This window comes from Podarcis cretensis (assembly GCF_951804945.1).
Source record: "Podarcis cretensis genome assembly, chromosome: 3".
Classification (NCBI taxonomy): Eukaryota; Metazoa; Chordata; class Lepidosauria; order Squamata; family Lacertidae; genus Podarcis; species Podarcis cretensis.
The window spans coordinates 123,453,429-123,471,346 of record NC_137172.1 but is presented as its reverse complement, the minus strand read 5'-3'; the positions used below and the strand labels follow the sequence as shown (position 1 = coordinate 123,471,346).

Genomic DNA, 17,918 nt, shown 5'->3' with positions numbered 1-17,918 from the left:
AGTTAAGATTTAGTTACATTCAAAAAGCAGACCAGTCTCCACAAAGGAAATGGCTTTTGAAACTTAGAGCAGTTTGTTATATGCTGCAGACACCAGCCATTTAAAGAAAGAAATAGCCACCAAAATTTTCACTGGGTGAAAGCAAGCTGCTTATGTGAATCTAAAGAGTTATTTGGAGCCTAATATGCTGACATCCTTATATGGCGAACAAAAGCAAGATGCATAGAAATTATATTAATCACAGGCTTTTTCTTAACAAAAAAACTTGCTCTGGTCCTTTATTATCTGCAGCTCAGCTAGACCCAACACGCATTACTTTGTTAAGAAATGGTTTTAGAGCTGCCATTCTAAGGAAGTTCCCTTGAAATCAATGTGATTACTCCCATAAGCATGGGTTTAAGGACCAGTATATAGATTGGCTTAAATCTAAGTACTGGGGAACATTGTTTCTTCTGTCACTGGCAAAAACAAATTTTTAAAGAAGGATATAGATTTCAAAATTTTATACAGAATAAAAACCTGCAAAAACTAAAGTATGCAGGGCTTCTTTTTCTGAATCAGTTACTATTTATTTTATTTAAAAGGAGATAATTAGTTTGGGAAAAGAAAACATATATTGGTATTCTAGCAGAAATATACTCCAGTATATTGAAAATGACCGAAGTTCTATAATAAAAATCCCTTAAATCTTGTCACTATAAAATAAGCCTTGCAACTTTTGATGAAAATTAACACTCGTTTTGTAAAGAGCACATTGGGGGATTGCAGTCAAAGCCTTATCTTTAGTTCCAGTCAACTAGCAATCCTGAAAGAGTTTGCATCATCATCAGAGGAAGCCATTTGATAGGATTCTACTGCTGAACCTAATCAATCTATGGAATACTGTGGCAGCGCCGTGTAACAAAGCTAAAATAGATTTACAAATGGGGTTTTAGGGGATAAGCTCCTCCACAGGATTACATATTGATTTTAAATATAAAAGCTTATCATATAAACCATAACTACAAAAATAGTGAACCTATGCATAAATCCTTTTAAGAAGAGCACCCACTTCAAACTCGAAGCCAAGAATGAATCAAGATGTACACATTTCTAAAGGAGATCTATTTGTTGGGTAGAAAAATGAACACACGCCACTCCTAAGGTGTGTAAAACATGAACTTCAGCTGTTCTAAGGAGGCATTAAATTTTAACAAGTGGCGCAATGCATGCAAGAAGGTGGCTGGAACCCAAAGCTCCTCAATACTCAGCTGGTGACTACTCTCTGTTTATACTTTGTTTTCATGAGACAGCCTTATTCTGCATCGGTTTTCGGGTCCCTTCAGCCTCACAATAAGATATTTGAGGGGGCTAGCCAGTCAACCTCACAGAGCTATTTTGGTGATAAAAAATGGGGTGAGGGGTGGGTGGGAATAAACAGTTTCACCAGCACTAAGTACCTCCGTTGCTAGGATCGGGGCTGAGATTTATCTGCCCCCCCCCCAATTTTATTCAAGATGGTGCTCCTGATCATCGAGAAATATGTGCTGTCGTTTTCTTTCAACACGTAACCAGATTATATGTTGACCTGTGGCTTTTGCTGGGATGGCAGTACTGCTTGTAAAAATAAGAATATATGGCCAAAAGAAAACCAGAATGTGGTTGGTCAGGCCTGTATTTTGTGTGAAAAGCTTCAACACCCCAAAATGATGTTCTATTGCAAATGTCTCCATTTTAATCACTGGCTTACAGGTTCACTGAGACTGCAATCCTATGTACACTCACTTGGAAGTAAGCCACAACTGGATTCAATGGGGTTGTGTGATTCTGTGTGACGGGAGTTGGTTTAAGACTGTGAATGCATCCCACAGAAACCAAACCTGTCCTTGGATATACATCTGATTATATCTGCCATTCAGATAAGTTTCCATCTATATCCATAGAGTGGGGTGCAAAATTCCATGGAAATAAGGCATTCCCTGCCTCCGGTGTTTCTCTCTGTTAGTTGTGTTACAGCGTTGAATGAAGAAAACATGTAATCAGCATCTCAGGAATTGCTAAGACTTGTTTCAGTTTAGGGTGAAATGCACCAAAAGCACAACGTTGCACAGCTGCCTCTCTCCTTACACTCTACCCCAGTCCCATAGAAAGCAAACTCCTTGGGACCGTGGGGGCTTCGGTCTCCACAATAAAATATTTGAGGGGGCAAGGCCTCCACAAAGCTGATGGGCATTCCCATTCAAATGGTGTATGTGCACTGTGTCATTTGATCAATTATGCGGGCTTACCTGGGCCCCCACAATATTTTATTCAAGTTGCCTTGTCCCTTAGATCAATGGATGAAACCATCTGTTGATGGCGCCACATGCCACGGCAATAAAGCATGCTGGTGCTTTTAGTGCTGTGGCACCAGTTCTCTGAAATTTCTTCCCTTAGAAGTGAAAGAAGCCCCAATTTTGTGGTTTCAATGTTTGTTGAAGATGTTGCTTAAAATTAGTGTATTTTATTTCTGGAGTTTCAAATTCTTGTTGGCTTTTTTGTTTTAACACTGTTAAAACACCTGTGTTGTATTTTATATTCTATTTATGTATTTAACTTTTTATATTGGTTTAATGTTTAATTGTACAGTACTGTGTTTCATATTTTTTTTTTTTATTGTCGGGTAGAGTTGGTTTTTACTCATCACTTTATGGAGAAGTGCCTCAAAAAGTGGGGTATGTCATTTAAAAGAAAAAATTAAAAATAGTGTATGGAGTGATAAGCCAAACCATGGCTTAGTGTGAGTGAGTGAGCAAGCAGGCAGGCCTACTGCTTCTTTGCTGCCTGGAGCCATTGTTTGGCTTAGCTTCAAACAAACTATGAGCTGTAGACAAGGTTTGTTCTTGGCTTACTGCTTTTGGTTTGTTTGTTTGTTTTTGTGTGTGTGTGTTTTTTTGGGGGGGGGGAGTACAAATCAGATATAATGCTAAATCATAGCTTAGTTCTGGGGATCATGGCAGCAGCAGAACTGGAGGATGAGCAAAGTGGCTGCAATTTTGAAGTGACCACCTTTGTTTATGCTTGTGCAACTGGGCCAATGTTACATTTATGCTGCAGATGGACAACCCACTTAATATATTCAGGACAGCACCATTAACCTGTTAAACTAGATCAGGGGCCAGCAACCTAAGGCCCATGGGCCACAACCGGCCCACGGGGGTTGTTTTATCGGCCCCCGAACCGAGCCGTCCTCTTGGCAAGTCCTTGTGCGCTGCGCTAAACCGACACAGCGCGGCACGGGGACTCACTTCTGCAGTGCCAGAAATCATGTCTGTGTAGATGAAGACACCAGAAATTGCAGGTGCGCCCACTCACGCGCCCCCACCCACAATCTAGCCCATGGAGGGGGCTCCGCGGCAGTGTTCTGGGCCAGGCAAGGTAAGCCTTGCTGACCCCTGAAATAAATGAAACATAACTAAGACTAACTTAAGGGGATCTTGGTGGCAGAAGGGGAGTGGGTAACTTTGAGAATCTAGCAGAATAATATAAATAACATTTAAATGTTAAGGCATAAACAAAAACACTATTCAACTTTTGAAAAGCCCTCCAGATGTTGTTGCTGATGTTATTATTAATACCAATTATTGTAATGATGTCTCTAGTATTTTTTAAAAAGAAAAATATGTTTTGCTGTTTTCAGGCCTGCATAAACCTGCTTCATGTCCTTCAAAAGCTAACTCAGTGTTACTTCACACTTTTACTTAAGAAGCCCCCAAACTTCAAAGACTTAGAAGTCTCCCAAAAGACACCTTCTAGATGCCTGGGCCCAAAGTTTTATTTTCTTTTGAACATTTTGTTATTGTTGCTGTCAAATCCCTCTTTAGAAAGCAATAAACATGTTAAGGGTTTATATTTTTTTTCAGGATTCCTGTAATTCTTGAGTTTTGTCAAAAAGCTACAAAGAGGTGGATTAGAAAGCTACCTGACACCTCATGCCTTTTCCTCCCAAACTCATGCTTTCAGTGATGTCTCTAAACTAATTAGAATTGATTCATTATGGATCAGGTACCTTATCAGGTGAAGAAAGAAATTACCATGGACAGTCAAAGGGTTAAGAGGTCAATACAGAATAGCAAAATCAATTTGCATTGATTAGACAAAAGGTCCATTTTACAGAGCCCAGAGGATTAACTTTTAAGCAAACATCTTTGAACTGTAAAGGCAGAATATGTGGCTGAAAACTATAAGTAGAACAGCTTTATAAAGAAACCTAGCATATTTAAATAACAAAATAAGGTAAAGCAGTAGTTTAACCTATCTGGATGTTTACTTTTATTATAAATCATCCTTTGGATTATTGTACAGTTCTTTAAAAGCATTAGGAAGAGGAGACCATTGTTTATCCCTTATGTCAATCTGCTCATGAGTATTCATTCCAGTGAAGTGAGTGGCTGCTTAGAAAGATACAGAGAATCAAGAAAATATACGTGCAAGGGGTTGCACTAATGCTGTCATTTTCTCTGAAAAAATGTTTTACTTGACATGTGCATGATATTTTTATAATGAAGATGGGTGAGGTCTATTTTTTCTATGGAAGTACTGTTGCTAACAAATATTTAAGATGTAAAAATAATTAATCTGATGTGTCATTTCTTCTATTTTTGCACTGAGGCAAAACCAGTGCTGTGTGTCAGAGCTTATGTTATTTAAAGAAATAAATAAACGAAAAGTTCCTAATTGAGCTAGAAGGGGTCACACAGCATTTTTGGTTGGTATCTAAAAGCAGAATACTTTCACAGGCAGAAGCCTAAACATTCAAAACATTTCTTACCTTCAATGGCAAGCATTGCTCTCAGCTCCCTGTTCAACAGTTCGTACCGCCTCTCTAGGTCATGCTCCTTCTCCCTAGGCAAGTTGCAAAAGTTCATCAATATGTTAATTACTAAATCATTAAACGTTTAAAAGAACCTTTAATTTACATTGATTTTTTTTTGGACTCAGTTAGGACTATAGGTTTAAGCTACTCTAAATAAATGATACACGAGAACAAAGGATTAAGAAGTTGTACTGCTGGATGAACGTTCAGCAAAAGGCCTGGATGGTGCTGAGGAGGCTGGGTCTCCTTGTGGGTCGCTGGCAAGAGAAGCAGAGCAGGGAAATCCTTGGTGCATTCCTAAGGTGGTCTGAGGAGCAGGGGAGAGCTTGATCCCTACATTTAAGGGAAAAGCTGACTTCCCTCCAGCGGTTCCCAACCTGTGGGTCCCCAGATGTTGCTGGACTACAACTCCCATCATCCCTGAGCTCTGGCCTTGCTAGCTAGGGGTGATGGGAGTTGTAGTTCAACAACATCTGGGGACCCACAGGTTGAGAAAGGCTGCAACTCTGTTTGCAGCAGCACCCTCCCTCCCTCCCTCCCTCCCTCCCCGTGTGCTTCAGGGTTGCCACTAGGGGGCCAGGCAGGAATTTTTCCCAGTCTGCATTTTGGATCACAGATTGGTTTTTTGTCTACTTCACAATGAATATTTTATTTATTTGTTTATTGAATTTATATACCGCCCTATACCCAGAGGTATCAGTGTAGTTCACAGAACAAAATCAAAAAATAAAATCACAATATATATAATCAAACAACAACAACAACCCAATAGCAGGACAGAATGCTAGATGGACTGCTCTGTTGTTTAATTAGGCTAATTTTCTGGATTTGGTCATTTTTGGCAGTTTAGGTGAGGGAAAAGAAATAGTTTGGTTTAGCCTGGTGACATCCTTTAGGCACCTTTCAGTTGATGGACTGGCTCCAAGGCTCACTTATCTGTAGTTTAGAGGGCAAGACTCCCTTATCCACCTGGGATTCTGCGGTCCTAGAAGGTGGGGACTAGGGAATCAGGGCAGGCTAGGGAGCCATGTCCTAATTCAGAGCTTTCCACAGTGTGTGTCGCGACATGTTAGTGTGTCGGCTGCAATGTGTAGGTGTGTCCTTCTGGATCTGGAAAGGGGTTAGTTTAACCTCTGGTCTGCTAGTAAAACTGAATTACTGTGTTGTGAAATGATGCATGTCTAAAATGTGTGTCACAGCATTAAAAGTTTGGAAAGCTCTGTAGGCAAGGGTAAGTCGTCCAATGGCTATAGTTATACAGTTAAGGTAGTTTCCGCCCCACAGTTATCCTCCTCTGCTAATTTCAATTTAAGGTCTAAATAAAAGCGGCCTGTTCAACCCTAGCTTATGTGTCTGCCTCTTTATTTGCCTATTGGGATGCAGGTCCATTGACTTTAAAGGATTTTCTTCTACTCTCGAACATCATTGCTCCATAGGACATAATACGTTGTCTTCAGAGTTAACAGATGAATGGAGGCATTAGATGTAAAATAATACGCTGAAGTAGAAGGAACCACGTATATTAATACTCAGGGTTCAAATGTGGAATTGGGTTCACCAGATGTGGTTCTGCAGCCTTCTACCACTGAATGCTTTGTCCTCAGAGAAGAGTGGTCCACTTATTCTGCAGCCACAGGCAATCTGGCTGCATATCTGTCTGTAAGGAGCAAGGCTTCTGGGCCAGAGGGTGGTCTCAGCACCACTCTTTTTAAAAATAAGTAAGTTAATATTGACAGTAAACAATAAATACTGAAGAACTGTAGAAAGTGTCATAATAGTCCTGGCAACCTCAAAGACAAATGCCAAAAGCAGCAATCTACATAATACTGCTCTACAGCAATACACATTTATTCCTCCGTGCCTTGCACAGGATCCATACTCAGTGGAATGCGCATCTGGAAACCATCAATCTTTCCTTATTTCTGAAAGGGTCTCAGAAATCTTCAGAATGGGATTGCTCTCCCTTGCCTGTGGTGACATAGCTTCATCTGAAGTTCACTAAAGTCTTCTTCCAGTCCTTATCCCTGGTCAGCTATTGGGTCAAGGCCCATTGTCCCTTTTGTAATGCCATCCATAGGCACTGGTATTGGGTGCTAGGCAGTTCAGCTCAGTTCAGATGATCATTTGGACCATGATTATGAAGCTGAGAAAAAGTGTTGGGGCTGAGTGTTCCTCCTTAACCCTAGATTATATACTGGCTTGTTAACTGACAGTTGCCTGCTTTGGACATAGTGCAGAACTTTTTTGGGAAACTAAGATGCAAAGTGGGAAAGAAGGAACAGTTTGTCCCATGCTGTTTTTTTGTGCCTGCACAACTATCCAGATCAAAGCAGCATACGTGCCTGTTGTGAAAACAGAAGATACCTGGGAGCCACAACCAGAGAGAGAAGGCAATATTGGGCTAGCTGGAAATATTTGATATAGGATGGTTTCTTATATTCTTTCTTATATTCTTTGTAATGTGTGAACAGAAACTTTATGTTTACCTCTCAGCCACATTCCCTGCACTAGCCTGCATAGACGGTTTCTGCATCTGGCAGAGGCTAGATAAAAAGGCCCACTTCAGAGATTACAAGGAAGGACCGAAGATGCAAGTCACTTGCACTCCTTGCTCCCTGAAGCCATTTCTAAAAAGCACACTTTCCCAGATTTTCACATTTCTAGCACGCAATTTAATTTAAGTGCATGTCATTTGCATATTACTCTAATGCAATTTATTCATTAGCTCTCAGTAACATAAAAAATAGGAAATTTATCTGCCGTCCATTGTGCCCTCCCCTCTTTTTCCGCACACCACAATCCTATTGATTCAGCCTATAGGTGATACTGCACAAGTGATACTACACAGTGTTATTCTGCTTGTAAGTAGTTTCCCCCTTCAATTCAGTGGTGATGTCTGTGTAAATCACATCCGGATCTCTAACATGCAAAGGCATCTGTAAATCTTTTGATTAAGGCTGAATATGCAGGTCCTGGAACCATTCATTTTCATGTTCTAAATTTAGGATCAGGCCATTATGCTTACAAAATTGTGTCCTTCAAAAGTTTCTGACGGAAATGCTGGAAAATCGAGACTTCCGCGAACGGCAATGGCTGCCCTCTTCTAACCGGGAGAGGGAAGCTCCGCTGAGAACGGGTCGTCCGCTGCGGCGAAGCGGAGACCCACTTTGGAAAACCACAGGTGGTAGAAGCCTGTGGTCCTGGGACCCGGCGGGCGCCAGGAGCAGTCCCCAAAACGTTGAAGGAACCCCGTAAGGGGCTCCGGATCGCGGAGGGGGTTGCGGCGCTGTGGGTCGTTCCGCGATCAACGGAGCGAAGCCGCGTTGCTGCTGCCGGTGAGCGCTGACCTTTCTTCCTAAACTTCTGATTCGGAAAGCAACAATCCGTGAGTAATAAGGATCTTACAAAACTTCGAGACCTAAAGATATTGAATTTGGCTGAAAGCGGAGTGACGAAAAAAGGGAAGTCCGTCTTCCGCTGACACTGAACTTTAAAGCAAAGAGCGGGAGGAGTGGAGGCAAAGAGTGAACTTTTAAGTTAATTGATCTGGGCATCCGTGGAAATTATTTTTAAGCAGAATAAGGACTCTAAGTAATTGATTATATGACTTTTATCTGGACTGTGATACCTTTCTTCCATTTGGATTACAATTTAAGCAAGAAACCCAGGTGCTGGAACTGCCTGAGTAATTGAGCAGTCAGTCTGCAGGGCTGGATACTTTGAACTTAAACTTTGAAACAATCTGAGGGAGTTTGGACTGGCTATTTTGAAACATCTTTTGGAACACCAGTAAGCACTGTTTGAAACACTGTGACTTTTTAAATATTAATTCTGCTAAAACCTACCCTATTGAAGGCTCCTGGACATTAAATTAGACTTTATTAATTCTATTGGAATTGACTTCTTCCTTAAAGACATTTTAAGCTCCCCCTAGAGGATTTGGGATTTACAGCAGTGACATTGTTTTACTTTCCTTTTCCCGGCCTCCTGTTTGACTGTTACCATCTGGGCCGTAGTTTTCTCATGGGAAAAACTCAGCTTGACCTTGACTCTTAGATAACTCTGGAATGAGTGGCGCAAGAAAAAAGGGACCGAGAACCAGACAAACAACTTTAACAACTTTAACCGCAGCCTCTCAGGCACGTAGATCATCTGTGCCTACTCTGCCTACTTTGCCTATTTTGACTTCTGAGGAAGAAGCTGCTTCTCTGCCACCGGCAGAAACTGAGGAATTACAATTGGAAGAGATGGCCTCAGGAGCAACTGGCTCTATGCTAGAGAAAATTCTTGAAAAATTGGAATCTTTGGATAAAAAAGTTGATCAGCACATAGCTATAATTGACCAAAACACAGAATGTCTAAATAGATTAACTGGACAAGTCGCACAGAATGTACAAGCAATTGGAGAATTAAAGGAGACTGCAGGTGAAAATTAGAAATTGGCTGAGGATACCAGCCAAAGACTGGGAAATTTAGAAAAAGAGGTAAGACCACTCAGCAAACAAGTAGGTGAACACCAGACCTATCTTTCCATGATAGAACTGCGGAACAGGGAGACCAATTTAAGGATAAGGTCGGTACCAGAGGTGGAAGAAGACAACTTAGCTGAGTTTCTGACTAAAGAAATTTCCAAGTTCTGGAACTTAGAGGAGAAAGACTTTAAAATCATATCAGCCTTCAGGCTTGGAAGACTTATAAAGAAAGAGAAGCCCAGAGACTGTCTAATAACACTGAGATCAAAGGAGGAAAGGGACAAGATTTTAGGCCTGCATTACGGAAAGTCACTGGATATTCTGGACAAAAGAATTGAAATTTACAAGGATATTCCTAAACAGCTGTTGGACCTTAGATCTGACTATTTGGAATTAGCAAGACTGCTGAGGAGCAACTCAATTATCTTCAGGTGGGATTTTCCTCAAGGATTATCTTTCACTTTTAGAGGGAAGAAGATCAAAATCAGAACACCGGAAGACAGAGACAAGTTTCTGATCGCCTACGGAGAGGACCTTCAAAAAGGACTTGAACTACCTTCGGGGCCTGGAGCACCAGGGGTGCCTGCACCCTCGGATCCTGAACATCCAGCGAACAAGGTACCACCCCTAGAAAAATAACCAGATTTATTCAGGATGTCTCTGCAACTTTTGAGCTGGAACATAAATGGCTGTAACATCCCGGAAAAAAGGAGGAAAATTTTTCATATATTAAAAAAGGAACAATTGGACATTATTTGCTTACAAGAAACACATGTGACTAGGCTCCACAGAAAAGTATTAATAAACAAAAGACTTGGTCAGGAATTTATATCTTCAGACAAAGTAAAGAAGAGAGGCGTGGTGATATATGCAAAAGAGAGCCTGTCACCTAAATTTTTATTTAAAGATGAACATGGAAGAATTTTGGCAATCGAAATACAACATCAAGGAGAAAAGATTCTGATATTAGGAATTTATGCACCAAATGAAGGGAAATCGGAATTTTTCAAGAAGTTGCATGAGACTATGCTGGATTATCTGGACTATGACAACATCATCATGATGGGAGACATGAACGGGGTCGTATCAACTAACATGGATAAGTCACAAAGCCAAAATGTTACAAAAGACGGCAGACTACCAAAGACCTTTTTCGAATTGACAGACAATATGGATTGGATTGACATTTGGAGAACGAAGAACCCCTTGGGAAAAGAAGGAACATTTTTCTCTGAAGCCCAGCTGACTTGGACAAGAATCGACCAAATATGGATAACTAGAGGTCTGGCACCCAAGGTCGGAAAGGTGGAAATCTGCCCAAAAACCTGCTCCGACCATAACGCGCTGAAAATGGATATGACACTATTAGCAACCGGCTCCTTTAGATGGAAGATGAATGACAATTTGTTCAGAGATCAGGAGACTATTAAGAAGGCCCAGAAAGCATTGAAGGATTACTTTGAGATAAATATGAACACTATGGTGGAAAAAAGAATTATTTGGGATGCAAGTAAAGCTGTGATGAGGGGGTTCTTGATACAACAGAATGCTGTAAGGATGAGGATACAAAACGATAGAAAAGATAAGATTTTGGAGAAAATAAAAGAACTAGAGAAGAAGTTAAGATTAAACCCGAAGTCACAGCCGATCTTGAGAGAAATCAAACTCCATCAAGCACAATATTCTAAACTGATAAACCAGGAAATAGAGTGGAAGATTAAATTAATGAAACAAAAAACTTTTGAATCGGCAAATAAATGTGGGAAACTGCTAGCTTGGCAGTTGAAGAAGAGACAAAAATTAAATACAGTTACAAATTTGGAAATTGAAGGAAGAAACATTCAGAACCCCAAGGAGATTAGAAAGTGTTTTCAGAAATATTTCAAAAAATTATATACCCAAGGGCCGCAGGATGAGGCTGAGATTAAACAATTTTTGGAGAAAAATGGACTTAAAAAATTGTCACAAGAAAATAGATCACTCCTGAACAGTAAAATAACACGCCAAGAGATTGAAAATGCCATTCAGAACATGAAATTGGGAAAATCTCCAGGACCAGATGGGCTGACCTCCAAGTACTACAAGATATTAAAAGACTATTTGATACAACCACTGATGGAGGTCAGCAATGAAATTATGGAGGGGAAGAAGGCGCCGGAATCGTGGAAAGAAGCTTTTATCACATTGATACCAAAATCGGAAGCTGAAAAGACACAACTTAAGAACTATCGTCCCATCTCCCTTTTAAATGTGGATTACAAAATATTTGCAGACGTTTTGGCAAGTAGACTCAAAAAAGTATTAAATGAAGTAATTCATAAAGACCAGGCAGGCTTTCTCCCAGGTAGACACTTGTTTGCTAACACAAGGAATATCATTGACATTTTGGAACTTTTGCAAACAGACATAAATACAAAAGCAGTGTTAATTTTTATAGATGCGGAGAAGGCCTTTGACAATATCTCTTGGAAATTTATGAAGGGAAATTTAAAAGAAATGGGAGTGGGATGGGGTTTTGAGAATGGGATTGATGCAATATATTCAGAACAAAAAGCTAAATTGATAGTTAACAATGTGGTTACAGAAGAGTTTAAAATTGAAAAAGGAACACGACAAGGCTGCCCTATTTCCCCTTTGTTATTTATTTCGGTTCTGGAGGTGCTCTTGAACATGATCAGAGGGGACCGGTTGGTGGAAGGAATCCAGGTCGGAGCGAAACAATACAAACTTAAAGCTTTTGCAGATGACCTAGTTTTGACCCTGCAGGAGCCAGAATCTAGTACGAAAAGAGTGTTACAATTGATTCAAGACTTTGGTCGGGTGGCGGGATTCAAATTAAACAAACAGAAAACTAAGGTGCTGGGGAAAAATTTGACAGATACAGAGTCAGAACGGTTTCAGAGAGAGACAGAACTAACTGTGGTTAAAAAAGTAAAGTACCTAGGGGTAAACATAACAGCAAAAAATCTGAGTCTTTTTAAGGATAACTATGAAAAATGTTGGTCTGAAATTAAAAGAGACTTAGACAGTTGGACAAAATTGAAACTTTCTTTGTTAGGCCGAATTGCTGCAATTAAGATGAATGTATTGCCAAAAATGTTGTTTTTGTTTCAAACACTACAGATTGTGGACAAGACGGAGTGCTTCCGGAAGTGGCAGAGAGACATTTCTAAGTTTGTCTGGCAGGGCAAAAAGCCCAGAATTAAGTTTAAGATATTAACTGATGCGAAAGAAAGAGGGGGCTTTGCCCTGCCAGACCTAAAGTTGTACTATGAGGCCGCAGCTTTCTGCTGGCTAAAAGACTGGCTACTTCTCGAAGACACAGACGTATTGGATTTGGAAGGTTTTAACAATGCTTTTGGTTGGCATGCATACTTATGGTATGATAAGGTTAAAATCAATAAGGCCTTTAAAAACCATATTGTCAGAAAAGCAGTGTTTAATGTCTGGACAAAATATAAAGACTTATTGGAGAATAAAACTCCAAGGTGGCTTTCACCGCTGGAAGCTAAGGCCCGAAAAAACCCCAATATGGAGGTCAAATGGCCAAAATATTGGGAAATATTAGAAAAAGATGGAGACAATTGGAAATTGCAGAGTTTGGAGAAAATGAAGGATAAAGTGCGAGACTGGTTACATTATGCTCAGATTAAAGAAGTTTTTAAAATTGATAAAAAGGTAGGGTTCCAGGTGGAGAAATCGAAGTTGGAAACAGAATTGTTAGAACCAAAGACTAAGGTATTATCAAGAATGTATAACTTGCTGTTAAAATGGAATACACAAGACGAAATGGTTAAATCGGTTATGATAAAATGGGCTCAGGACATTGGGCATAATATTATGTTTGAGGACTGGGAAAGGTTGTGGACCACTGGGCTGAACTTCACTGCATGTAATGCTCTGAAGGAAAATGTAATGAAAATGATATATAGATGGTACATGACCCCAGTTAAACTTGCCAAAATATACCATTTGTCTGATAACAAATGTTGGAAATGTAAAGAACATGAAGGTACATTCTTTCACCTCTGGTGGACCTGCCCTAAAGTGAAGGCCTTCTGGGAAATGATATATAATGAGTTGAAAAAGGTATTTAAGTATACCTTCACTAAGAAACCAGAGGCCTTCCTTCTGGGTATTGTCGGCCAGAAGGTGTTAAAGAAGGACCGAACATTTTTTATGTATGCAACAACGGCAGCAAGGATACTCATCGCTAAGAGCTGGGAAACTCAAGATCTACCCACACTGGAAGAGTGGCAGATGCAGCTGATGGACTATATGCAACTGGCCGAGATGACTGGTAGAATCCGAGACCTGGGAGAAGAGAGGATTGAGGAGGACTGGAGGAAATTCAAGATTTATTTACAAAAATATTGTAATTTGGTTGAATGTTAAGAAGGATGCTAGATCATAAATAATGGCCCACCACTGAATTAGATCTGATTTTGACGATAAGTGAGATTAAGGAAAATATAAATTTATTGGAGAATTGTTAGACTTTATTTAAATGAGCGGAGATAAGATTGTAAACAAGTGGGTAATTTGCTTGGAAATTTTTTTTTTTCTGTAATGATGTAAGTGCGAGCGGGAGACGTGGGGGAGTCCAAAGAAGTGATGAAACTATGTTATAATATAAGTAATGTTGTTTATTCATGCATTTTTATTCAAAAACTTTAATAAATATGTATTAAAAAAAAAATGAAATGCTGGAAAATCTGTCGTCCTACAGAAAGAAAGCAGTTTTGGCCAATCAGTATATATACTCACAGCAGGGAGAGTTGATTCATCCTCCTTATTAAGGCATTCTTCTTATTGACCAACATGAACCATTCTTGCATCATAGCTTCTTCTTCCTCAGTGTTTCTCCCTGTTTTAAAAACACATACAAACTTACGCAAGAAGATTAACACAGAGATAAACCTGAACTTTTTCTCTCATAGGTTATCTAGATGATAATAACACTATAAATATGAAATATATATTTATAGATTTCTGGGGTGGGGGATGCAATGTAGTTAAAGGTAAAGGTACCCCTGCCCGTATGGGCCAGTCGTGTGCGACTCTAGGGTTGTGCGCCCATCTCACTTAAGAGGCCGGGGGCCAGCGCTGTCCGGAGACACTTCCAGGTCACGTGGTCAGCGTGACGAAGCTGCTCTGGCGAGCCAGCACCAGCGCAGCACACGGAAACGCCGTTGACCTTCCCGCCGGAGCGGTACCTATTTATCTACTTGCACTTAAGAGCGCTTTCGAATTGCTAGGTGGGCAGGAGCTGAGACCGAAAGACGGGAGCTCACCCCGCCGTGGGGATTCAAACCGCCAACCATGCGATCGGCAAGCCCTAGGCACTGAGGTTTTACCCACAGCGCCACCCGCGTCCCTAGTTGTTAGTGCCCAAAGAGCCATGAGCAGCCTGACACACATGCACAAGGACCTCTTAATTTCCTTTGTTCTGCAGTGCTCCACAAGCCCTAAAGAGCTGGTCTCAAAGCCAGAGAGGGCATACTGCTGGAGGGGAAAATGGGCACCGTGCACATGCAACAGACCTCTTGGTTCTGGCTCAGAGGTGAACATTGTTTTCAAAAGTTATTACGGATGTTACTTTTCCTAGAAAAAATCTGCCAAACTCAAGTGTCAAAATGGTCAGAGATTAGTCTAATGGGAGAAGCAATAATACTCAATAAGCCTCCCAGAAGCCTTTGTGTTATTCTAGGACAGCCATTTTAAATTCATGTCTATATTCTAATCAATTTAAGTTTTTTTTCCGATTTTTTACGTGTAGAAAATTCAAACCAGGGTTCAGAGTCACTTGTGAAAACAAAGGCATGCTAAGTCTTCAACCTGGTTTGAGGCAGTTCTGACAAGTATAAATTATTTCCTTGCTTCTAGAAAACTCACACAATCATTCTTACATGCAAATGTATGCCTACAATGAACTTTTAGTGTACTGGAGGTGATATTTTTACCATCCTAATTTTAGTTTTGAGAATGCTTCCAACATGGTGGCAATGGTTGTAGTAAATAATGATAAATAAATAACAGTGTGTTTAACAGAGCAATCCTAGTGAAATGAGATTTACTCTTAGGTCAGACTGTACAGGATTATTGTCTATGGTATGTCACACATGTGATTTTTAAGTGCTTGTGAAATAGCCCAGCATTAATATTCACACTGCAGACTGCAATGAAGACCGAGAGAACAGTGGCTTATCTAAAACTATCTAATGACTTGAACCCAGCACTCTCTACCACAAGTTCTTAATCATGACATTCATCAAGATTGCTTTGGTTGGAATTTTGCAATCTAAACATGTGGAACTCAAAACTCCCAAAGTAATTTGCCAACAGATTTCTCTTTTGTAACTGAATGATGAGGTAACAAAAGTGGGAGATGAGCACTTGAGTAGGAATCCTTTAACAAGCACATATAGAAAGTGGTGATGTCACACTGCTTCTCTGAACAGGCATGAAGGTGGCAAAAGCCTATGTTGAAACCGATTTTTAAGTTGTACCTGTATATTATTAAAAAAAACCCACACCACATGTTTATTTTAAATTAACTACAATTCAAAATAAATTCATTTTACTGTGAAATATTTAAGGGCTTCACAACTTCATAATAGCTGAAGCTGGTAAAACCTGTGTGGTGGCATTATTCCATTACGGAGGAGAAGTGGGGTCTAGTTGCGCCAGCGAAGAGTCACTGTATGAAGGATTTCCTGCAGTAGTTTCCTTCTCCCATTGCACAAGGTGGGGGTGAATGTTCAAAATTCACACATGATTGCTGACAGTCCCAGTTAAATTATGTGAATGGTAAAAACTAAGTTGTACTTCCCCAGTTTGGGGATATATGCAAATCAATACTGACAAGGACGTAAAGGTGCCTGCTAATATTCACTGGTGCATCTCCAATTTTGGGGAAGTGGGATGCTCACAGAATTAATTGACTAATTCATCTGGGTTGTCCTAACACTGAATGCCAACATTCAGCAAAATTTGGAAATGCTTTGTAACATCTGTACTAGATTAGCAAGAGAAATGTCTTGGACTTCTCAACAGTCCTTACCCTATTGTAACATATGTAGTTCTCAAGATTAAAATGGAAGGAGACAAAATAGCTAATCAAGTTTTAAGACTCCTTCTATAATTAAAATTCATGTGCCGCAAAAGTATGTTGGCTAGTTATAAATAATTGTTCTGGGTTACTTATTCTTCCTTTGATATTGACTCACTCTGTGATCTCGTAGACAAATCTCTCTCTGTATCTCAGCTTCCCATCTGAACTGTAACATTTTTACACTTGTGCAAGTGCTAATTGATGTTTACTATGTGTCCTGCAATCATCTAATGCAATGTGTTATATAAAAGTAGCTATATGCATTTGACACAGTTCTCCCTCAATAAAAGCTAAAACCAATGTATGGCAAAAATTATTTGCTCTGAGACCAAATATTTTCCACATTTACCTTTGCTCCACAATGTATATTTGGACACAGTAGGCTGGAATGCAGTTGATTCCATTGCTACACTACAACCAGCTTTGGGAAGGAGGCACGAGGGCTCCAGCATCCCGTCAGAGACCTCCTTCCCAAATCCTGGGAAGCTTCTGCCCAGCTTAGAGAGGGAAGCGCTTTGCTGACGTGAGCAATATTGGGATGTCAGGTCCCCACCTTGCCCTCGCAAGCTGCTGCCCCTGACCCTAACTGTTCCCCTACTAAAAATTTTGCCACACACCACCGGTATCCTGTACTCACAGTGGCCAACCAGAGGCAAAGCACCTCGGATACTGGTGATATAACATAGCCATTGTGCTATGATAGCCTTCTTCTGCATGAATTTGTCTAACCCCCTTCCAAGTTGGTGACCATCACTACACTTTGTGATAATCAACTCCATTTGAAGTGTGAAGAAGTATCTCCTTTTGTCTGTCCTCAATTTTTCAGCGTTTAGCTTCAATGGATGACTCTAAGCTTCAGTGTTATGATGGAGAAAAACTATTCTCTTCTTCTACATTTTGCATAAACCTAAGCTTTCCCCCCTCAAACGGAAAAGCCCCAAATATTGTAACCTTTTTTATAGATAAATTGCTTCAGCCCCATTATTATTTTGGTAGCTCTTTTCTGCACACCTTTCCTATCTCTACAATATCCTTTTTTGAGGTGCAGCAATTAGACTTGTACACAGTTATGAAACAGGTTTCTATAATGGCATTATGGTGCTGGCAGCTTTATTTTCACTTCTTTCCCCTAATGATCCCTAACATGGAATAGCAGTAGAAAAGGCATCAGAGGTGTGGGAGAGTTGATTTTGTAGTAGAGAGGAGGGATAATGGTGGGGGAGATGGCCAAAGAATGGGACTAAAGCAGTATGTGGAAGGGTTGGATGAGGACAGCAGGGCAGTCAGCATCAACGGAGACACGAAAGGGGGATAGGAAGCAGGCAGGACAAGAAGGGAGGATAGATCAGAGCAGATGGTTTTTATTCTAGCATATTAATATGTCAACTTTCAAACCTGTTACTACACATGTACAAAGTGCCACTGTCTTCTCACTAAAAGCCAGCAATTATTCTCAGCACATTGAATGTCAGCTTCCACATCTAGCTATGTTTTCCAC

At 40.3% G+C, this 17,918-nt stretch overlaps 1 protein-coding gene across 4 annotated transcripts in view; it reads right to left on the bottom strand.

Moving 5' to 3' along the window:
- Positions 1-17,918, bottom strand: part of EHBP1 (EH domain binding protein 1) — a 306,658-nt gene that overhangs the window by 4,303 nt on the left and 284,437 nt on the right. For all 4 annotated transcript variants that reach the window (XM_079969700.1, XM_079969702.1, XM_079969701.1 and 1 more), the window contains 2 exons: positions 14,074-14,173; positions 4,790-4,863 (listed from right to left, as the gene is read on the bottom strand). In XM_079969700.1, the coding sequence (XP_079825826.1) occupies positions 4,790-4,863; positions 14,074-14,173 (174 nt within the window). The remainder of the gene's footprint in view (positions 1-4,789; positions 4,864-14,073; positions 14,174-17,918) is intronic.